The sequence below is a fragment of the Alligator mississippiensis genome, chromosome 7 (assembly GCF_030867095.1).
Source record: "Alligator mississippiensis isolate rAllMis1 chromosome 7, rAllMis1, whole genome shotgun sequence".
In the NCBI taxonomy this organism is placed as follows: Eukaryota; Metazoa; Chordata; order Crocodylia; family Alligatoridae; genus Alligator; species Alligator mississippiensis.
In genome coordinates this window covers 23,030,873-23,055,125 of record NC_081830.1, presented here as the reverse complement: position 1 = coordinate 23,055,125, position 24,253 = coordinate 23,030,873, and the positions used below count along the sequence as shown (strand labels likewise).

Here is a 24,253-nt window from a genome sequence, read left to right as displayed (position 1 = left end):
TTGCTCTGTGTGTTGTACCATGAGGGACTGTTTAATTACTCAGGCACTAGGAATATTACAAATATAAAGTTTTCCATTTCTGTAACATGATTTCTTCAAAATTATTTTTGTATTTATCCTCACAGCACTGTGGTGAAAGCAAGGAAATATTACCATACATCCATGTTACTAACAGAAGACTGAGATGCAAAGCACTGAAAGGACTTTCCTTAGTCATGCAAGGAGTCTGCAACAGAGTTGAGAATGGAATATGTCACCTGAAACCAACTACAATACTGTAGCCACTGAACCATGCTGCCATAAGAGTTTTTAGTGCTAAAACTCTCCCAAGTGCAAATAAACTAAAGACAACTTACAAAAACATAGGCAGTAAGAAAATGTTTCACTCACAGCTCCTATTTTAGCCAAGTTATTGGTATATTATGCTTGCGGGCTGATCGGAGAACATCCTCCATAGAGCAGTAACGGTTCATGAATTCCAGACACCACTTCAGGTTACAAATTTCCCATTAATGCCAAGTTTGCTGTTTTCCGCCAAGCGGACATGGTACCACATCCTTGCCCATATTGATACAAATGTCTCATCACTGCATGTTGAACCCATCCTGAATCAGGAGTTCCTCACAACAAAAGAGTTCAGAATAATCTATGTCTAAGTTTAACTTAATCATTACCTGAAGTTCGAAATTTGCCTGGTCCAGGAAGAACCGGTTGAGTACAGATGTAAATTGGTTCACAGCTCGAAGGAAAACCCTGGAAAGTAAAACACCACATGTGGAGTTACCCATGGAGGAAGAAACAGTACAGGCCTAGATTTACTGCTTCTTCTCTGTATGCTTGCAGAAGCCAAGAATAAGTGACATCAAGAAGTGAAGCTCTTCCAGCTCATTCCTTCTATTTCATCTCCCCTTCCATCCAGGGGCACCGAGGGAAAAGGTACATGTCTGCTTCTAAACAGAAGAAACCCTGATCTAGGATCTATTTGGTTATCTAGTCTCCAGGTCAATGCAGCAGCATCCCATACAGTGTATTCACTGGAGGTCCATCTATCTATGGTACTTTTGTGGCCACCGTTACAGCACTATCGGAACAACAGCAAATTTCTCCATGTAACTTCCTTTTACAGATGTGAAATTGAGGCAGAGAGGCTAAGTTCCTCACCCAAGGTCTTTTAAGAAGTCTGTAACAAAAGAGAAAAATAAAACTGACTGTTCTAAATCCCACCCAGGCTAACAAGAGTCCCTGAAGCCCCTTTTATCCAGCTTAGTTTTATTTTTTCCAGTTAATTACAGGAGCACTTCCCTTGCATTTAAAGCAAAGAGGCTTCTTAGATGTACATCAGCAACTCTGGGAGAGAAACAAAATCTCTTCACAAAAGACTCCATATTTTTGCACAGACTTCCTCAGAAAGAAGACAGAGTTTGCAGACTGACAAATCTTCAGAAACAGTCCACTACTATACAGTGAATCAAAGCTAACTCATGTCAGCCTGAACCTTTCGAGGAGAAAACCCTGAATATTCAAATGACTGGCAGCAGTGCTGGTGCAAAAATCGCCTTCATCACGAGCTGATACAGTTCTGAACCAGGTGCAAAAGCCTTCAATTAACAGTGGTTACAGGTACAAACCATTTACCTGCTCTGCATCATGTTCATGACCATCCAGTCATTTGCATAGACATTCTTTCCAATCAGATCCTTAAACATAATAAAGGTTTCCATGAGGAAGTCCTGCAGAAGAAAAATACAGCATGGAGGGATACAAGAAACTGGTCAGTAGTCCCATGGAAATACAGGAGGATGCTAACATGTACAATGTCAGACTTTGTTGATTATTGATCAATATGCTGTGCTTTTGAGAAGAATCTTTTACTGCGGGCTGTCTCACTTTAATTACATTATTTTTGACATCTCATCCATTCAGGCACAAAAGGCAAAACTAGTCCCCCAGCAAATCTATACCCTTCATTTAATTAAATCTGTTCTTTTTGTTGGAAGCTAGAATTTATTGTGGGGGCACCTTAATGCATAAGGACCATAACCATTTAAAAGCAAAACGAGAGTTCAAGGACTTCTGCCCTAATGCTTCTCTCCAAATACAGGAAGGGGAAAAGAGCATAAGGCTACTGAATTATCTTGTACACTGAACTAGAGAGGGCTTTGTCATTCCCCATTAATGCACATCTTGTCTAGTCTACAATTTAGAAGAATATTAGAATGTATTAATGAGCACATGTTCAGTTTCAAGTATCTAGTGCAGACAGGGCAAGACACTATTAACCCATGCTAAACTGTTCCATTTATAGCTATCACATCTTAAGTTCTAGCCTACACAAAGCAGAAATGCCGAGTTGCAGGATGAAGAGTGTGATCTATTTAAAATATAAGAAGTTGGACTAAGGACAAAACTTTGCTTTGCAAAGCGTCAAGGCCCACACCCCCCTTTTACAGTGATTCTGTTCTGAGTAGGTGGCGTTCAAGCACTAATGCAGGGCACCTGAGGTCATTGTTCTACAAAGTTCACCACCAACAAAAAAAATTGCTGCTGTACTGAGCAGCATGCTCCAAAGAGCAGGCAGGTAACAGTAATGCAGTGAAAAAACAGATAGGAATGCCTTTAGGCCTTATTAAATCAGGGAATGATGGAAAGGTTTCAGCTTGACATGGGGCACCTTGCAGACCAGAATTCTCTCATAACTACATTAACTCAAGCAGCAACATTGCAACGTCTGAGCTGAAGATATCACAAGGGAATGACTATTTAAATTGTCCGAGAAAGAAAAGAAAATACCATTTCCTTTGGTATTATTTGTTAAATAAATTCATGGACATACTTCTATAGATGCTATGGTCAGTAAAACTTAGAATCCAAACTTAAATTTTAGGTTAGTCTCTCTTTAAAATGCATCTTCAAGCCAATTTGTTTTCCTGGTTTGTCTTAGGGCACAAGCTGTACATAACCATGTGTTGTAAATAAAAAAGAAACGTGAACTCCTGATTCAGAAGGAGCAGAGCCAGGGAACAAACAAGCAACACAAGATTAAGTTTCTCCATTTTAGTAAAACACTTAATCACAAGCTTACCTTTACCCAGTGCTGAAGTCACATTAAGACAAATGTGACTAAATTCCCTTCCTGAAGAATGCTTTCCTGAATTGGGGATTCAGTGACACCGTAAGACTGTTCAACAAACTTTTCCTAGTTCTATCAGTTTTGCTGCCCTTACAGTCTTGTCCCAAAGAAAAAAATGTTTCTAATTGACCTTGACAAAAATTACTCCACTGATTCTTTTGATAAGGCTATTACACTTATTTACATGAGCTTGCTTATTCAGATAAATATTTTGCAAGAATTCTGTCAAAATTACAAACTAATTCAAGACTTAGTTGCTGAATACTGTCCATCTACTATTCAGCTGAGTAGCTTTCAGTTTAGAAGTTTACGTGACAAAAATGAGTCTCTCCTGTAGATGGCCATATTGCTCAACAGATCGGATGCGATTATTTATAACCAACCATGAAAGCACAAAAAGCACCCTGCCAAGCACACAAGAGATTCTGACAGCAAATACAGAGATAACCAACTGCACCCTCTAGCTAATCCCATGTTCTAAATACGAATACTGGACTAAATTTGACAGTAAATGTCAGGGGAAAAAAAAAAAAAAAAATCAAAAGTTGTGTTTGTGTAGAAGAGTCACACCACAAAGGTTTGTGCAAAGGCTTTCTTGGGTTGGTATATAGGGAGGGGCAACACCGATTTGATTGGCACTGTAGCTTCCACAGGCATAAAAGCAAAGAGCAAAATTGTTTCACCAAGTTCCATGCTGGAACCATGCAAAAACCAAGACCTGTTTAGGGTTTTAACACCAAGGTACAATTTGCAATGCTGCTTAGGGACAAGGGACAGTTCCCTTTGATTTTACAGGGGATAGAGGTCCAGTTCCCTTAAGAAATTTTAAAATTGCAGCTTCACACCCTAAACAGGGCCTAGATTCTCCCAAAGCTTGATCAGTGTTTCTCCAAAAGGTTTATCACCAACGTTTTCATAGCACAGCAGTACTTAAAGTCTTTCAATCATGCATCAAGGCCCCAGTGCTAGGTGCTGTGCAAACAAAAGGATGGCTCCTGCTCCCAACAGCTGACAATAACCTAAAGCTTATAAGAAACCCGATTTGAGTTTTGAATTTAAAACAAACCCCCAGTGGAACCCCAATTTACCCAGTATGGACTGTGGGGCAACCACACCAAGTGGATCTATTAATACCTCACATTTTCAGAAGTTTAGCGATTGCCCCAAGCTTGCCAGCTTTCCATATGACCAAATAAAAACGAGTATCCAAGCTCCTAGCTCAACTATACAACAAAAAAACCCCCCTAAAGACCAAGAGAGATGTAGAGAAGTCAAGAACCCAAGTATAAAAAGGAAATGGAAAATAAACCCACCCCTAATCTTCCCATCCTTATTCTCTCATTTAATGTTTGTCCCCACTTTCTCTCTTACACAAATTTAGAGATCCGTAAATCATTTGTTTTCACTCCATGTAACTGTCACAACCCAGTGATTTTGGTGCCTCGGCACTATGGAATTTTCTTGTGACATGAGAGCCTCTTGCACAGCGAAGGTTTTTGCTGCATAAAGAACCCGTGTGCAGGAGGGAGTTCCTGCCAATTTGCAGCTGTCTTTGCAGGGTTCATTTTCCCTTTGCAGCACAGAAGTGCACAGTGCAAAGAGTTCCCGCTATTCGAATGCAGATGTGTGTCCCGCTATTGGCTAGTGCTAAATTATTCACACGTGGCGGCTGGTAATTGGCTTGCTGGCCGTTTAAAAATTAGCACGACTTCTGCCCAAGTCGAAGAACTTTGAGCACGCTGCAGAGTGCCTCGAAAGAGATCTGACTTGCGGCTAGCTGATCGATAGACTGATCACCTATCGATCCTTCTTCCCGTCGCCGAGCGCAATCCCAGATGTACCCTTTTCCCGCCGGCTTAAGTTACAGACGGATTTGCTGGCTTTGGCCTCGCCAGCTGGAGCACCTCACATTGTTGTTCAGACGACCGGACCGTTTCAGTCGCAACCACCCGCGACGTAAGTAAAGTTTTTACAACCATTAAACCTTGTCAGCCTCTCCATTCACCAGCCCGCCCTGACGAACGAGCAATTTCTAAATCACCTCGAGTCGGCTCCGGCCGTCCGAGACAGTAACCATGCTAGTCTGCTGTTCTGCTGAGGGAACAACAGCCAGTGGTTCTTCCACCCAGCGGGGGCAAAGTAAGTACCTAACTAAGACTTGAAGCACCAGACATGAGGGATGGATTCTGTAGAAGAACCTGAACTTAACGCAACAGCTGGAAATGATAGTGTTTGATGCTTTACAGACTGGGCTACAGCCCCAGCCAAGCTGACTTACGATAATGTCCTGTCTGGTTTTGAAAGTGCTGATGTAGTGGTTATAATGGAAATCGTCCATCTGTCTCAGGATGGCTGTCATGCAGGCTACAAAAATACCCTGGAACAGAAAAGTTAAAAAAAAAATTACTTACTTGGTCAGTTATCTTCCTGCATAAAGGCCCCAAGTCAGCAAAGTACTAAAAGCACACACTTGACTTCAACCACATGAAGTAATCTTGACTCTGAACAACACGTTTTCTCCCCGCAGAAATAGTAATGTGATGCTAAGTTTCATGGATGCCTGAGAGCTGCATACAACTTTGGAAGCAACCTGTCAGAGGGCTTAAGCTTTAAGCCTACCTTGGAGGGGAGACTGACAACTCCTTCAAGCACTGGCATTTTGGAAGTGGAAAGGAGATTAAAATTAAATCCTTTTACTCCCAATAAAGGAAAGCAGCATCTTTAAAAAATAGAATGGTTCAGAGGACAATAGATCAACCTGGTTAATAAAAAGTGTCCTTCTACAGAAAACAGCATTACACCTCACCAACCATTTGATAATTCCACTACTGCTGCAGAAATGACAATTCAGGACCCCCCACATCCACCCATATATAACCATTTGCTATTGTACCTTCAAAGCTTTTATCTAAACACAACTACAAGAAACTATTTCTCTGAATAAAGCCAACATCAAAGCCTCATTTCATAAGATTAATTCAGTGCTGGCCTGAAAGCCCCAGATTCTTGTATCCATCCATACACAAAGGCATGCAGGCTTGAGGAGAGGTAAATGCTTCCTCTTACTTCTCCCACCAACCTGCTCTCCTTTCCAGACTCAAAGGGACAATTACAGATGAGGGTACTTCAGCCATTCAACATGGGTACCAACAAATTACCAGTTCTGCAGTATGACTGCCCGTCTACTAGGAACCAAGACAAACAGTAAAAACTTTAACTCATTAGGGACCAGGATTTGATTCAAGACTGAGTGTCTAAGGAGACAAGTTCTAGATTGTATTACTAATTGCTAGCGCCATCCCAACCACTTTTAATAGGACAGGAAGCATCCGACAACCAACTGCAGAACCACATTATGCTGCAGGAAACACATTTTTAATAACACATCAGTATGCACTGCAGTCCCCAAGAGAACAGACTACAGTGGAAGGCACCATTTTGATGAGGTATCAGAGCAAGGGAAGAAATTAAAGAACAGAAACAAGTAGAAGACTCTCACACTATGTGGAGACTGATTGTTCATTCCAATCACTGTCCGGTTTATTCTCCTTAGCAGACGTTCCATGATCAGTTGGATGTGAACTGCAGTAGGCCCCTGAGGATATTGAACAAGCACAGGCTGTTTTAGCTCAATCTTAGCATGGCCTATTCTATAAAAAGCTTTGTGTACACAAAGGCCAAGCTGACAGTGGCTATTTATTTTGAGATGACCCTAGGAAAATGAGATTCTTTGCACAATGGATTTAAATACCTAGCATTTTTTACTCTGTGAAGGACAAATTCATCCCTCCATCCAACACAGAGAATATGACAGGAGGTGCTGCATCTTTCCTATGCCAGGGTCAGACTGGCATATGAGTGTTGTATTGGTAGAGGAATCAGCCTCTCTGGGGCTGACCTAGCCATATCTACTACTCTCACCTGTCCTTGAATGCTCCCTGCCCTGGGTGTGAGGGAGCACATAGGACAAAACACAGTGACACAGTTGCTTGTGCTTTTGCCCTCTGGCAGAGGAATGTAATAAAGTTTTGAGGACAGCCGGTCAGTGACAAGACCAAACTGAACTTGCTTCTTGTATTTATCAATTCCCTTTTCCCGCCTTTGCAAACTGGCCACCTCAAATTGCCATATTCTGAAGCATGCAGGAATCAGCTTTTATTACCATGTAAAGCATTATTAATAGAAATGCAGACAAAGATAAATGGTGATAACTGGCATCATTTGCATTTATGCAGCACTTTCTGAAGTCACCATCTTTCACCATTCTCTTCCTCACAAAAAACGCAAGCACCACTCCCTTTTCAGTCAAGAAAACAGAGATAAAGTGACTTGCTCCAGGTCACAAAGCAAGTCAGTCGCAGGATTGGGAGCAGCACCCTGGTCTTGGGCCAGGAGAATACTTGGTCTTTTCATTAGTGTAGTAGCCAGGTTCCATTTTTATATCATCTAATTTATCTTTGAATAAACTTAAAAAGCCAGAAAGAGCAAAATTTCCATCAGTCACTGGGCTTACTAACCACATAGACTAACATTGGTGGTTCTTAGGAAACCCGGTTTATGTTTCAACCTAAGCCAGGGTCACCTCACTGACTAAGGAGTCTCTCTTAATTTACACCCCTGAAAATATGAAAAGAGCCAAGCCCATGCTTACCACATTCTTCCGATCCAGCACTTCTAGCATGTTGCTAAGAAGCTGTGCGCAGGCTTCATGGTCAGGCTTATTTGACTTGTCATCCAGCTGACCACTTAGCTGATCTATCAGCAGAGGCAGAAGCGCATCTCTGCATTCTGAAAAATGTAACAGGATGATGTCATGTAGACAGTTCTTGGACACTAGAAGTATTAGCCACCACAACAAGGTAACTTTCTGCTCTTCACTCATTTACTAATATTTAAATCATGCAACTGATAAATCAACTGAATATGAGCAGGCATATTACAGCTCAAGTTACATCACTTCCAGTGAAATACAGTGCAAAAGATCTTTCTCTTTCAACATATACAGTAAAAAGATATGGCTCTTTTTCAATTACAATTTGGGACCCTATGGTGCTATACAGATACAGAATAAAAAAAATCCTTTCCCCAAAGAGCTTGCAATCCAAGTGTAAGGGCTCTGTTATATGTTAATTTTGGGTGGCTCTTGGAGCTCACAACCAAATGGTGGGCAAAATACAGCCCGTAGGCTGGATCCAGCCCAGGGGGGGACTTTGTCTGGCCCATGACGGGTCCCATGCTTGTACCTGGCTCTGGTACCATCCGGCCCATGGCATGTCCTACCACCCTTAGGCATGCAGTGGGGCTAGGGTGGCTCTGTGGCCGGACTCCATTTCCTGGCAGTGGCAGGTCCTTCCAGCTGCCACCACTACTGGCCCTGGAGACCAGTCGGGACCTGTAGGCAGGACCTGAGCACACAGCCCTGGACCTGACCTATGCAAGGGGTGGGGAGGGGGAGGGGAGAGTGGTCAGGGTCCTTGCAGCACCTGCTTTGGACCTTCCAGCCCTGGCCACAATGGAGTACTGGTGGCTGGGCAGAAGTTGCTGCTGAGCACAGGGAAAAGAGCAGGACCTGGCAGCAGGCACAGCCGCCTTCCCCTCACTACCACTGGGCCCTTCTTAATGTGACTGCCCACAGGGGGCTCGAACTGGCCCAGAGGCGATGCTGGTGATGGCAGCAGCTGTGGGAGGAACCACAGGGCAGCCCTGCACAGGCTCCAGATGGCCACAGCAAGAAGGACCCTGGCAGAGGTGAAGGGAAAGGTGGCCACATCTGATGCCAGGTCCCACTTTTTCCCTGTGCCCAGCAGCAGCTTCTGCCCAGCCACCATGCTGCCTCTGCACCTGGGTCACCAAGGCTGAGGCCAGACAGCAGCTCCAGCTCCTCCTCAGGCTGATCTGCCCCTTCTGAAACTGTCACAGGCCCATGCCAGCTCCCCACCCACATGGCCCTACCTCACACAGGGAGGTTTGGTAAGCTGTTGCACAGGTGAGGGAGGGTGCGGACCTGGCCTGCAACAGCTCCCCAAAAGTCCCTATGTGGCCCATGGGCCTAAATAATTGCCCACCCATGTCTTAATCCTTGGACTGTCTGTGCGTTAACACCTTTATGTGGCTTAAAGCACTCATCACACAGCTCAAAGTTAAACCACTCCAGGGTTGATCTGCATAACTCAGCTCTTGCTCCATTAAGGTGTGGACACTCCCCACAGATGTGCCACACAAGTGGAAGGCGCGACTGCAAGCTAGCACTATGCCAATCAACATTTGTGCAGCTCACAGTGCGACGTGTAACAAGGCCCTAAGACAAGAGACAACTGGTGAACACAGACAAAGACACAGAAGGAAACAATGAGACAAAATTAGTCAACTGCCCAACTGTTGTCAAAGCTTTCTTTTTTCCTTGCAGGTTTAATGGTAATGGAACCTTTAAAGTAGGTATGTGAAAGAGACAGTATCACTGATTACACAGCCGAGAGACAGGCTTGACTGACAGTTGTTCATTTGGGAAGATGCATTCTTTGAAGTACTTGAAGATTTTGATAGGCTACTCACCCGACTGCTTAAACAGATCACTCTCCACTACCTTGGTCATGCAGTTGAGTTTTTGACGAACCAATTGGTTCTCAGGGATACTTTGGATAAACTTGCTGAAGAGAATGCTAGAACCAAAACCACAAAGTAGACAGATGGTCACTATCCGATGCCTCTGACATTGTTCCACCTATTGTTAACACTGCCCTGCACCTAGTTTTTGCTCAGGCAGTTGTGTCACTGTGTTGACACCTGTGATCACACCTGTGAAAACGGTCCTAAGGTAAACTGATACTGACTCTCAGGTTATGTGGTTTCACACAGCTTATTAAAGAACATTCAATAAACTGAGCACAGCCCAAGGCAATTAACCTTGTGTTCCAGTATGAGATGCACAAGCTTGTCACAAAATCTTGCCAGTCAGGGCACAGAATCTCTTTGTGCTCCCATGTTTACATACTGTATTTTAAATTCCCGCCTCCACTCCCCTCCTTAAAAAAAAAAAACTCTAAGCAAACTGAATTTTGCAAAGCTACTCCATAGGACTGCTGTAACATGAAATACAGCCATTTAGATTGTGAGAGGCATAACCTTCCTAATATCCCCTAGTTAAAAAGAGATGACTCCTTTAAATCCTACCTAGGGTATACCATACATCTGAAATCCTCTCACTTGTATCTGCAGATTATTTGCATCAAAAATCAGGCACGTGGAACTGACAGTACAAGGAACACTCTTTATACTGAAGAAAGGAAATCTACAGCACTACACAGTTCTTGAACAAATACATTTTTTGTCTCTCTCACTGCCATGTATTCATGGCATGCTATTTGGGAACCTCACAAATAATAATGAAAAGTTTGTGGAAATTTACAGATTGGATTTTGTCCACATGACTCGGCATCCCTTGAATTCTAGGTTTGGACAAAGCCTCAGAACTCACAGGTAAACTCAGATGGATCCATCCCAATTCCTTTGGATTACCAGTAGAAGACTGTTCTGTGTCTTCCTTTACACCCTTCTAAGAAGCCTCCCAAATTCATGGAGTTGGTGCTTGTAATTAACAGAGTTGTTTATTTTACAAGACTATCTAAAATTCCCCGCAAAAGTTTCACTGTTTTTCATAGGTTTAGATAATGCTTAACAGTCACCTGAGCTCAACAGGGTCGAACACCAACTTGACATCATTTATAATGCTTGGTAAGTACTTCAGAGCTGCACCCTGTAAGGGGGGGGGGTGGGGGGGGGGGAACAAACAATATACATGTACACATGCAAAAGGAGGCAAATTAGATTAATTAGATTAATCCATTCATTCTAAAAAGGTGCAAAGTCACTGTACAGGGCTCACAGCAGCAGTGGCAGATCTGGTTTTACTGAGACCAGACATGCAAACACCTGCAGTCTTTATGCATTCAAAGAGACTCAGCAACCACGTATCTGTAGGGAAAAGCTGATAAGGTGGCAAGTGAAGGCACTTTAGTCAAGCACTCTATTTCTTCTTTCTGGCTATGAACGTACTGCTGTATTAGAAACTAGGCCTCCTGAAGCCTAACAAGGAAAATACCAATAAATTCAATTGGTTTAGTGTCCTAAAGTGACACTATCTTGGGCCCTCATCAATGTTACACCTAAATGTCTCTCAGCAATGCTAGTTTAGGCTTTCCTGCAGGAAAGCTCTCTCCCATTTGCTTTCTTGCCCTGTGCTGCAGTAGGAATGGGGCATCACCGCGTAGGCATCAAAGTTTGGATATTAACATCTATAGCACCCCAAATGCTAAACTGAAAGAGCTTTAGAATCAACCTTTCCTACAAATAGTGGAAAGCATTTTGGTACTGTAAACAGGAAAAAAGCCAAGACTTCTGCTACATTGCCCCCACCCAACCAGAAGGCTCTTATTAAAGTTTACGCAGAAAAAACCAAATAAACACACACAGTAAAGCTTCTCATTTTCTCTTTTTCTGTGATATATATTTCCACAGCAGACTGACATCAGCTTTTTCTCCCTATCATTCACAAGCCCGAGTATCCTTCTCCATGTGTTCTGTTATCCTGGCTGTTTGTTAGCTTCCCCTACAAAAAGCAGCTGCATTTTAGTGGCAGGCTTTTAGCAAAGGTTGCAGATTTTGCAAAGTTTACTTCACTCACATTACTACTAGAGGAGTTTTGGGGAATCTTGAATATTGGCTGCTCAATGCCTTCTGCTCATCAGCATAGACATACACTAGTTTTGAGAACAGGCTCTGCACCAACCTTAATTTTGACAGCTTCCTCTAGCGGCCGGTCCATGAGGATATTGAAAGAGAGGAACAGCTTGCGGATGGCATCATTAAACTCATCCCCATCTTCACTTTTCCCATAAAATCTAAAAAAGCAGCAAGACTGCATTGTTCATATACACAGACTCAGGACAGGGAATGAAACGGTGTCAAAGTGGTTTATGTACATATTATCTTTTTAGTAACTTCTTAAAGTGCTCTTTTACTATGAAAAGTGACTGTAGAAATGGCATTGTGAAGTTCTAGTGCTATGGCATCAACAACCTGCAGTTTACTGGTAGGAGTAACAGATTTGAAAAGATGTGTTTTTCTAACTGACAGCACTTCAGACTCACCCTGGAATCTAACGGTCAAGTAATATCCTGTCTGTCTACAATAAATCACTAATAATGAGGCTTCTGTATAATTTACAAATTCTGTTGCTGGTGGTGCTAGAGCCAGATAAGTATCCATCTCATTTTGTGATGGACTAACAAGAGAAAGCAGTACCAAATGGTCTCTTTCCAACTTCTGTAGAGTAGATGAACCTCTGATCAAGGCAATGTAATCTACTCCATGTTAACCGTATAATGCAGAGTTATATCCAGTAGCTGAGTTTACATTTTGACATCTGCTGCAAAGACCTCAATGGGAGGCCTCCCTCATACTTAGCAAATGCTTCCTTTGAATGGATTAATGTAAAAGTTTTCTCTGCCACCAACAAAAAATACTGTGAGCTCTTCTTCAGACTATTTAGAATTATTTTGATCTTCAAGAAATGTATTAGAATAAAAAGTACCAAAAATACCTTTAAATGAGGAAGCTGCCTAAACAAGGCAGGCATTTAGAAACAACGACATTTTTGGTCTCTTATCGGCATCAGCATATGCAGCTCAGAATCTCATTTTCACATTAAATGCTTAAGTTGTTTTCATTCATATTTGATCACGCTCTTTAGCCACCCAAACAGATGGTTTTACAAGCAGGAATAAAAGACAGAAATAAATATTTCTTGAAAATCTGGGGCTTGATAAGGGGGAAAAAAAAAATCTAGAGAGGAATGTTTGCTGATGGTATGAACCAGAAGCAGCTCAACTGACTTCCAATTGTACTAGCTAGGGATGGACCTGCCAATCTTCAGTACAGTCTCACAGGTCTCCTGTGCCTGGCTCCATGATCAGACCTGAAGAAGACGGTCTTGGATTCGAAAGCTTGTCTAATTCTATCCAACTACATGGCTGATCTAATAAAAAGATATCTCCCAAGGAAACCCTTGCCTCTCACCTCAGGTAGAGTATTCGTGACTGGACAATGAACCGGAACAGGTACTTCAAAGCTTTTAAAGCAGCAAACAGCAATTCTGTCTTGCTGGAGTCATCTGCGTTTCCTACATAATAGTTCAGTACTTTGGTGAGTTTCCTGTGGGAGGGAAAAGGGGAGAATAAGAACAAGTGTAGTTACAGGAGAAGCTGAACTGGGCATCTCTAACCTACAGAGGAAGTGTGGTCTAGCGCACAGAGTTGGGGACCAGATTCACTTTGGGAGCTTGAGCAAGTCTCTCAGAACCTGATTTTCAAAGTCTTCAGCACCCAGCAGCTGCCAACATCTGGCCTCATCTGCAAGTGCCAAGTCCCTAGCTTTTGGGCCTTTAAAACAAAAAAACAAAACAAAAAAAAATGTTCCAGAGCATTGAGCACCTACAACACCTACTGCCTTTAAGACCCCGACAATCCACTACTTCTCAGACTTAGACCCTTTGCCCACGTAGCCATGAATTTATTTGCAGACATAAAAGGATAGCACCTTCCTCACAAGAATACCAGAGTTCCTAGGGTATCAGTAGAAAAGTACTTTGGGAACCCTGGACAGCCAATGCACATGCACATCAGTGTTATTCACCATCTGGTACCTGTCCAAGCAGAAGAGTGATGAGGGTGTGGGAGACTAATGTTCAGGCAAGCCCTTCTTCTCTTCATTAAACAAGCTCCAACCATCCAAGGCTCTGTGTGAGTAATCATTGCCTACACAACAGCTTCTGCATTTTTCTTCCCCTCCTCTTTGAACTGGCAGGATGAAAGCTATTACTTCATAAACCCGTTTGGCATACAAGGTGTAGGAAGGACACTATGTAATTCTCCAGTCCACTTGGCATTATGTGTATGTTGTACTGCAGAGCCAAGCTGAAAGCTAGGCCAAGCAACAATAAAGCTGAGAGCGAGCATGTCCATAAATCAGACACAAAAAGATTTATTTATAGTAGGGAGCAAGAAGGATGATCAATCTCCCACAAGCTAAGTGGAGGGAAAAACAACCCCTCTGCTGAAAGTGATTGTACAGTAAGTTCAGAGAAGGAAAAAACAACTACACAGAGTAATGGGCTTTAGGAGTTCCTGGTAGCGTGGGGTCCTACCTAGAACTCTCCCCTCTAGGGTGACATCTGACAAAACTTCTCCCATCTGAAAACAGAGATAATGACAGTGATCTGCCTTTCTATCCACAGACGAAAATTGCTATTGGAGGAGATTAGCTAGTCACATCCATGTATCTGCAGGTCCATAATTTAAAGTGTATTCTTGCAACTCTGCACAGGTTGTTTAAACATTTATGGGTAATGTCAATGACGTTACGTTTTTAAACAACACATAGCTATTTGGTACTTTGTTCTGCTCTGAAACTTCATTAACCTGCTCAAATCTGGGGTGCACTCCATTTTCTGCATCTTTACTGCAACAGTGAAAAATATCAGCTTCACTGCTATAGCCACCAGGGAGGACGTATATGTTTCTGCTTCCCTTTCCTACCTTCTCTTCTCACCTCAAATGTGGACAATATGTAGGGAGCATTTCAAACTTACTATCTGCTGCTCAACTTCCTTTTTTTAAAAGCCAAGGAGAGGGCAATGCTGGCAAGTCCATCAAAGCAAAAGATGGTGGATTGCAGTCAGACAAGTCTCAGTTACTTGACTTGCTGCTTCAAATGGCAGTGTACCATTTTCTACTATTAAAACATTTCAGTAAGATCAGCTTTCTGCGGTAGGTAAGTAAGTGCAATTTTCTTCTACCCTGGAAATAAATGTGAACAGAGTGGGATCATATAGCTATATGTACTCACGTGGTTTGGGTTACTTTTTATTTCTACATCATCTACCCTAACAGAAGTAAGAGGTAACGCCTCTGAGATAGGCTAGCTTGTGGGTTTGTGGTTACTGATACTTACACATATGCCAGAGTAGCACTGAAGTGCTTGTAAATATACGTTTCAAGTACAGGGTTAAAATGCTGGAACTTGATGTCTCCGATCAAAGAAATAATAAATACCTGTCAAAAAGCCAAAAGGAAACAGATGTACTGAAGTGAGTGACCTTCAGCTAACCGTTCTGTAACTCATGTTAACCACATGCCAATTGTTCTGCTGGTTGCTTGCTCTTTACCTTCTCAGTTTTAACATTACAGATGGTATTGTGCAGTTGCTGCTATTAGCTGGAATGAAATCATCTCATCTCTCAGAAATTGACCACTGATAAAAAAAACCATGAAGGTAAACTCAGCTGCTACATAAAGTGGCACTGATATTCTAAGTGGTACTGACACTACATCAGTACAAAAATAATACTACTGCACAAAGTTAGAGAAGAACAGTGACACTGGATATGCTGATTTCCAAATAACGTTCAAAATTGAGCCTCTGATCACCTGGACCCATTAAAGAGCCACTGTAGTGCTTCTTATCCTTAGCAAAACTAAGTCATGGATAATTGCATTCTGCCTCCCTACATGCCCCTTGCAGTTTCATTTGGGACACAATGATTTTCCAACATCTTTCCTACACTGTTACTGTTCAATGTTGCTTAGCAACATTAAACAGCTGCTTCCTTGTTTCACTGTGGGCCAAAGGAGGGTGCATGTCAAAGGATAAATAACAGTTCCCGACATAGGTTGACTTTTTTTAAAGTCTGCTGCGTGCTTTACTGCAATCTGCGTGTGATAGGCTTGCTCAAGGTAAAGGCATTATTGCAGAAGAGACAGGAATTACACTGGGACTCAGGAGACATGGATTCTATTTCCAGCTGTGCCATAGACCTGCCCTATCACCTTGGAAAAGTCACTTCACTCTCTGTCTTAGTTTGATGGAAAACACTGCTACTTCCCCTCCATGGTAAAATGACTTTTGATTTACCAATATAAATTATAATGTAAAGGCATTACCATTATATCTTATGCAAATATCAATCACTATCCTTCATCATACTCACTAAATTGGTTATGTTATCTCAGATCCCTACCTCCCAGTGATACTCGAGGAATCTTTGCTAGGATAAATGACAGTTCAATGTTTTGTTTCATAAAATGAAACGCACATCTAGTGGAAACAGCAGGAAACAAAATAATAGTCTGAAAAACTGCCTGAAATAAAGGTACTTTGGGATATACTAACAACAACCACTTACCAGTGCATCAAACACAAGGAAGTCATAGGTTTCATTGTCTGACATCTCCATCATTATGTTGAAAAGTGCATCAAGTGTATCCTGTAAAAACTAGAGAAGGGGGTGGGCAGAGGTTACAGTTGTTGAAATCCTCACAATAATCCACCCTTCTCATCCCTTTTTCCCCTCCAGAAACACATGGAAACAGAAAGGACTGACCAAGTCCAGCATAAGTGTAAAGGTATAAGAACAGAATGAAGGATCAGCAGAACAGGAGAAAGCACTGATGAGTGTACTGGTAAGTGCCTGCCAAACTAGTCCTTCCTAGTTTCAGTCCTTCCAGGAAAGGTCAATAAGGGAAACAGAAGGAGACAAGACTCCCAGAGCACATCTGGACAAGCGCGGATGTGCAGTATGTGGCACGCCATACTGCACATGCAGGAGTTCCCCATGCTGCTACTTTGCAGTGCAGGGAGTTTCTCTGATCCCAGGAGATCCTGAGGTCAAAAGAACCCATATCTAAAAATAGTGGGGTGGCACACTTGGTGGCAGTGCACACCACCCAAAACCAGAGCCTGACCAGCTGAAGCCATGCTCTGGCTGCCAGCCAGGCTTTAGGCATTAGGAGCACTGCAGCTGCAGCTCCTGGAGGCCCTTCAGGACTCCAGGTAAAGCTGCTGGGGCCAGCACAGTTGCCCCAGGCTCCCCTACCCCACTCTGGTGCGTGGCAAGTTACCCGGAGTGCATATGGCATGGGTGTTCCTGAGGTACCAGTAGCAGCGGCACAAGATGTACTGCTGGTACCTGTCCCTGGGAAAATGCACGTTCCCACTCATGGGGGATGTACCTCCAGTGTCTAAACACCACACTTGAACCCACATCAGCTCAGACATACCTTTTCTTTCTTTCCATTCCATGTCTTGTTATTTGGCACATCATACAAGCATGTGAGTAGTTGGCTATGCCTAGGGGCTTGAGATCACACCTAATTTTTGCCTATGTGCAACCACTGATTGCAGTGGAGCAAGTCAGTTTCACGCAGTGTGCCAAAGGATCAGTCCCATAACAACACGCTTGTCAAGTATAACATTCCTTTGGCAATCAGCATGGGGCCTGGCTTTTCACAAACATGCACCATTTTCTTAAGTCACTCAGCAACTCAGGCAATAGATTGTTTGCAAAATGCAAGTGATCGGAAAGGCAGATTATCCTAAACCTAGTGAAGGTCCCAAATACAAGATTTTAATTTTCCTGGAAATTCCAGCTTTCCACAGCTTCAGACATATTCTTCAAGCCATTTAAGCTATAAACGTTTTGGAGAACTGGCACTCTTTCTAATGCATGCATTCATCGCCAAGCAAAAACAAGAGTCCCTCAACCATAACTGGGACCCCCTTAATGCTATATAAATAAATACAGGATTTTCCTGTATTTTATATTCTGCAAGAATGTAAAAAATAGCCCCAATCCTGCAAACACTTATGTGTTGGCTTAATTTTAACCAGGAGAGTATTCCACTAGGATAAACAATTTGGGGTGGGAACCAGTTTTTGGGTTTTTTTGGTTATGACCTTGTACAGCTGCTGGCACAGTGGGGGTTCTGGCTCCACAGCAAAAAACAAACAAACAGTAATTTGAGATTAAAGTTAAGCATGCGTGTGAGCGTTTGGTGGGGGTTGGGACCCGAGTCTCTATTCACAGACAAAAACTTGCAGATAAGATGCTCGTACCTTTACAATTTCTCCTCCTTCTACCTCCATCAGCTTCTTTAGGTTGCATGCTATGTTCCGAGAGTTAGAACGCCAGTTCAGCAAACCCAGCAAATCAACTATTAAGGACACAACATAAAAAAAGACAGATTACCCAAAGAAAGGAAAAAAAAACTAGCTGATTTCCATTAAGGGCTGCAGAGCAATGAGGAAGTGGTATTAGTGCTTATTTTTAGAAACATCTTGTTACAAAAAAATCATCATCATCATCATCACACTGCAATGTAAAGAACATTGCCTTTAAATGGCTTTTTTTTTGCCTTTGCCAGAGTTAACCTTGCAATTAAAGGCAAACTTTGGTATGATTTTATATCTTATGACACCCAATAGGTTGCTTTGCATGCTCTTACTTAGAAGATATCCTCAAGCGGGGAAATCCATCATACTGTATTGCTTTTGCTGAGAAATGTACTTGTGTTTACTTCAGAACAGACTCTTGGGAATATTTCTTCAAGCTACAAGTTTTAAGCCTCTTGTATACAGTAAGTTAAACTGTAGACTGTTTATCATGCCTTTGAACTATCCAAAAACAATAAAAAAAACCAGCGGTCAAGTTATTCAAAGCAGTTTAGGAGATCCAGACACATTATCCTCCATTCAAGTTAATGGAAGATGCATCTAAAAATCACCTTAATTGCTCAGGTAACTTCTCACTAAACACGATTGCTGCCTTTGAATGGAGGGACATGTGCATAATAAACAATCCTGACAAAGAATGACAAATTCAAAGGTGAGTCCCAGTGAAACTGGGGCTAATGTAACTTATACTTGCTCCCCCACCCACTGAGTACGACTCCTTCTAGATGTATATAGGTTGTCTTAATTTATCTGCTCTCACAATCTCTTATCAACACATTTACTCACCTACACAGATCACTCACCACTTCTGAATCTGGACTTGTTGCAACTAAATTAAAAGGGAGCATAACATGTGCGACGAACAAAGCATCTCCATTTCCTTCATTCTTAACAGAAGTGTGCACAAAGGCATAGGTGAAAGTACTCCATTAAGGGCATGTCTACACTAACTCAAAAGGAACACCTGCTGCAAATCCAAACTAGACCTAGTTTAGGTACTGAGAATAGTTAAGCCCCAGCACTAGGGGCTTCTCCTAGTCTGGGGTGGGTTTATAGTCAGTGCTGCTGCCTTTTCACTGCCAATCAGTACCCAAGCCAGCTAGAGTAAATCTAGTACAGTTATGCCTATGCCTGCAGCAACAGCAGCTCCTAATTGCAGTGTCATTGTTCCTTTCATTAGCACAGGGAAAAGACCTAGACACCTTGCAGATAATTCTCGCACCACAGCCTGAAGCTTCCATCCCATTACCAATGCCAGACCTACCCTTCTGGGTCAGTTTAGTAGAGCAGATCAGGGTGGCAATCTGGAAGCTGTCTTTTGTGCTCTCTTTACTGGGTGTGAAGCTGGCTAAATGGTGTAGGTTTTTGCCTGGGGGGCCATCCTTCTCCTCCATCTCCCCTTTTGTGCCAGGAAGAGTTAAGTAGAATTTAGCATCTTCTATTTTCTTGTTATCACCCTGTTGGTTGAACACAGATGGAGAAGTCACTTACAAGTATTGTTACAAACATTCACACAGAAGGCACAAGCACTTTCCAGCACTTTTTGGTAACTGAATCTCCAAATCTGAATCGAATCAGAGAACCCTTTAATCTCCCTGAATTGAATTGGAACCCTACGAATCGATTCAGAGAGATTTGGTGATTCGGATATAGACACAGCTTTAAGTGTTTTTTCTACATACCTCTAGGTATCAGAGGGCTTGCGAGTGCTGTGATGCTGGGGCACATGGAGTATCCCACAGAAGCGTGAAGGGCTCCCCAGCCCGCTCAGCAGCAGACCCTGAAGTGGACCAGAAGTGGTCCACTTCTGGGTCCGCTGGAGAGTGCACAGGGCCCCCCCCACACCCTCCCTAACCCCCGGCTCGGCAGACATGCTAGGTATAAGTGTGTATATAGACTACTTTACCATAGTACCTGAATGCCTAAAGTTTTTTTATACATTTATTCTCACAATACAAAGTAGAAAAGTGCTATTATCCCCTTTTTACAGATGGTAATTGAAGTACAGACAGAAGGCCAGATTCACAGGCCTTATCCACCTTTTGTATTAACAGTTTTTCAGGGTCTTGAGCAGGGTGGTACTTTTAGGTACTTACCTAAAAGGTGGAATAGGATCTGGCCTAAAGCAGCCTGACCAAGGTTACATAGGAAGTAGGGGATAGAACAGGAACTTAAACCAAAAGCCTACCAAGACCTGTTCGTGCCCTAACTACTGGACCAAACTCCCTTTTAGCCTATGTTATTTCATATCTAGATAGTTTTATGAATATATAAACAGCTATCACTGAACAGTCTCAATACCTCATCTCTATCAGTGGTCAGTACCAGATGTTCCAGATAAAGACACAGGATCCCCCAAATGGAATCAAACTTGTATTTATGGGAAACCTTCTTCTCAATAAATATTTTATGTGACTTCGTTTATGCCCTGAAGCATGAATTTATATTTTGTATAAATGTTAAGTCTAACATTACTGTGTATGTTAAACATGGCAGTAATGCAATCTATGTATATGCTGTAGTGTAGGCAATTCAAAAAAAAAAAAAAAAAAAGCTTACAACATCCTAGTAATGGGCGATTTCACTCTATGAGATGCCCTTCAATTTTTGCTGCAGGGTAGGAAAAGACTTCTATTTTTGTTGCATATTAGGTAGCGTTTGGATTACAGAAGTTCTATTATCATTCAAATACCTCTGTGGCTCATTAGAAACGGGAAATAAGCCTATGCACTACAGTGACCAAAATCCTGCATTTCTCCTTATCAGAAAATAAAGGGAATAAAGGAAGAGAGAGTGACCCTATGCCCATTTCTGATTAGGTTACCATTAAGTATGGAAGTAAAATGTGTATACAAGACCACACATATCAGACCTGCCCCAAATTGATCAGCTATCCAGTGCAATCTAATTTAATGGTGATATATCACGACCATAAATTCCTGTTTCACCGACTCTCAGGCTCTGGCTGTTAAGAGGTTGATAGGGATCTTTGTGTTGATGAACAAGGTAGGGCTTGTGTTGCCAGGAGACATTTGGCTAGAAAAGAGGTTCCTACTGGTTAAACCAGCATCAGAGTAGCAAAACCTCAGGGCTTTTTCCAAACTACCTTGTAAATGACTAAATTGTGTCTGCCATCCTGCAGTGTTGTTCCATTTTCATTCATCAGCTTCACAAAGGCCATCCCAAAAGCTCTCTCAGATTTATCCCTGGCTGCAAAGAGAAAGAAGAAAATTTCAGTTGGAGCAGCCTTATCTGTCTCCCTGATCTAAACCAGCATGCAACTCCCTTGTTGCCAAATTCAACAGATAATAAACAGGCAAGGCTCTTCAAGTAAATGTGATATCTTTTATTAGACCAACTGAGTAGCTGGAAAAAAGAGTTCTTTGCAACTTTTTGGGCACAAGCACTTCTGCTGTTATTCTGAGATCTCCAAGGGAGGAAAGAAGCCAAAAGAGTGACAGGAGGTCAGTGAAAATGTAAATAGGTGGAAGTTTGGAAAACAATGGGTAGAGTGGGGAGGGGAAGGAGTGAAGGAATGAAAAAGATAAGTATGGGAAACAGTACTGAGTTCTCCAAGGCAGAAAAGAGGCAGTCTCTGTACAAGTAAATAGGTGGAAGTTAGGAAAACAAGGGGTAGAGAAGGATGGGTGGAGGAGCGGGAAGGGGGGAAATGTGTAAGTGTTAAGTTCAGGCAGGTACCTGGTGAATCAGATGTCAGGCAGGTTGTCATGCATCATAAATCCAATGCCTAGATCAAGTCCATGATTTTTTGTATCCAGTAGATTTATGAAGTGAAGTTTTGCAGGTTCATCTACAAAAGGTATTTTGTAGGTTCCCAAAGGATTAGGATTGAGAGATCAGAGAGGGAGTGACTGTTTTGTGAGAAGTGTGCATCCACAGGTAAAAGATAATCACGTCTACCCAAAGAACCTTGCCTGCCTATGTCCTTAGACCAACACAGCTACAACCAACACCCCTGCACAGATAATATAATGAAGCCTCACTTGGTACTGAGGAACAATGCAAGAACCATCACCCGTCTGAAAAGCCTCGTTTCATGTCAATACATCTCAAGGCAGCTCAGACAGTATTTACAGTAAGATAAAAAGGTTATTTTCTCATGCTTCATCTTACCCGAATTTTCAGTGAGTACATGATAGAAAAAAAATGCACCTAAATAGACGCATATAACTACCTATGGATTTTTTTAATCTGAAATTTTCCACTTGGCTATTCAACTGCCAGTTAATAAGGACTTTAAATATTAATTTACTTATTATATATTGCAGCAGATACAAGGAGCACCATTTATGGGCCAGCTTCCCATCTGGCTAGGTGTTGTACCAACAGAGCTGATACAGTCTGTGCCCCAAGGAAGTTATAACAATCTGCATGCACCTGCAATAAAACCAAGTGCAAATGCATTCATTTCTGAACTCATACTGCTGTCTTTTGAGAGACCAGCTCCGAAATCGCTCATTTAACTGCATGGCTTTCTCTCACATGGGCACTCACCACATTGGCACTCTCAGTTTATTAAGAAATCCTGTGAACTCAGATCAATGAGACTTCTAACTACTAAAACTGTCTTTTTAGCCTCTTGTGAACTTAATCTAAAAGCCCACATCAAAATCACAAAAATAAGTGTCACGGCACATTTCTACATCATAGAGGACTTAAAAAAAATCAACAAAGGCCAAAACCAAGCAATAGCTCAGCTCTTCAGAAAGCAACATACCACCACAAGCCTACTCCCATTCAAACAGCCAAATAGGAAGTAAACCTTCTTAAGGCCTTGGAAGATTCAGAATTTCTCCCTATTTGCATGTGTCATTTCCATTGCCCATTTCTATTCATTAACTGGAAATGCTGAGAAATCCCAAAAAGGCAAAAATTGTGTGTCCTGTACCCCACAAACAAGAACAGAAGCTGAACTAATACTTTTGGGAAGACAATTTTCCCATGTCTTCCCAAGAATATTAGTCCAGTTCTGCTTAGCCAGAAGAGCTGACACTTCTCTTTAAAACAGGAAAAAAAAGAATCCATTTTCCATGCCTGTCAGCACTAATCCAAACTCAGAACCAGAACTCTTCTTCATCAGAAAACAGTTAGGTGGAAGACTGGATCCAGATCTGGGGCTCCATCTTTGCAGGATACCCAGAAACACAGCTGGGGTCCAGAGTCTGTTATCTACAGAGGAAAAATCCCTCCCTGGTACTGACTTCAAATACTTACATTCCTGTGATGATCGGTGACGGAAAGTAAATCTCAAATGACAACGACTGACCTCTTCAATTGCAATGGACACCTGCATATTAGAACACAAGAAGTCAGACAGCAGTAATAATCATCATCATTATTCTTATTATAATGGTATACTGGTGCCATTGTAATAATGGTACAACAACACTACTACTACTATTTGGACTTCTGTTGCAATTCACTACAGGAATACAAAATATTTGATCAACATCAATGAAGCAAACCTCACACCTCAAGTTTGCATATCCATTTTGTAAGTGGTGCACCTAACGGCTAGGAAAAAAGGAAATGCCTTTCCCAGCATACTACATCAAGGACAAAACAGAACCTGGCAGTTTTCTTCTGCTATAAATCTGAAAAATTAATCCCATTCTACCTAAGATTTTCAAAGTATCACTAGGAGTCAGGCTTGTAAATTAACTGAAACAAAAAGAATTTGAGCACTTAACTCTTATATGCCCTTTGGGCATTCCTCATCTCAGTCTTTGAAGAAGTTTGCTTATAATGTTCTGCAATGAATCTAAATGCAATGTAAGTACTCTGCCTCCTCTGTGTACATGTATTTGTAATTTATATTTCTGGGAAAGCTCTTCTCACATGCACTGTCTGTTCTCCTGATTTTTGCTGAAATTCCAAGTAGCCAGTTGTCTTGTTAGGCCATAGAGCTGAGCCCCAGGAAGATCATTAATTTAATCCTTCAGCTGTCCCAGAGACGCACAGAAAGTGTATGGATATTTTTTAGGACCATGCATCAAATACAGAAAAAATTTATCTTTTAGCAAACAGTCCTGACAGATT

At 42.0% G+C, this 24,253-nt stretch overlaps 1 protein-coding gene across 2 annotated transcripts in view; it reads right to left on the bottom strand.

The window, feature by feature from the left end:
• Positions 1–24,253, bottom strand: part of DOCK5 (dedicator of cytokinesis 5) — a 146,313-nt gene that overhangs the window by 38,971 nt on the left and 83,089 nt on the right. For both annotated transcript variants that reach the window (XM_006276811.4, XM_019482453.2), the window contains exons 16-30: positions 23,429–23,501; positions 21,300–21,403; positions 19,458–19,650; positions 18,077–18,174; positions 16,368–16,457; positions 15,137–15,237; positions 13,205–13,339; positions 11,916–12,027; positions 10,813–10,883; positions 9,683–9,789; positions 7,782–7,918; positions 6,630–6,725; positions 5,409–5,507; positions 1,636–1,730; positions 675–753 (exon numbers count right to left, since the gene is read on the bottom strand). In XM_006276811.4, the coding sequence (XP_006276873.1) occupies positions 675–753; positions 1,636–1,730; positions 5,409–5,507; positions 6,630–6,725; positions 7,782–7,918; positions 9,683–9,789; positions 10,813–10,883; positions 11,916–12,027; positions 13,205–13,339; positions 15,137–15,237; positions 16,368–16,457; positions 18,077–18,174; positions 19,458–19,650; positions 21,300–21,403; positions 23,429–23,501 (1,590 nt within the window). The remainder of the gene's footprint in view (positions 1–674; positions 754–1,635; positions 1,731–5,408; positions 5,508–6,629; positions 6,726–7,781; positions 7,919–9,682; positions 9,790–10,812; positions 10,884–11,915; positions 12,028–13,204; positions 13,340–15,136; positions 15,238–16,367; positions 16,458–18,076; positions 18,175–19,457; positions 19,651–21,299; positions 21,404–23,428; positions 23,502–24,253) is intronic.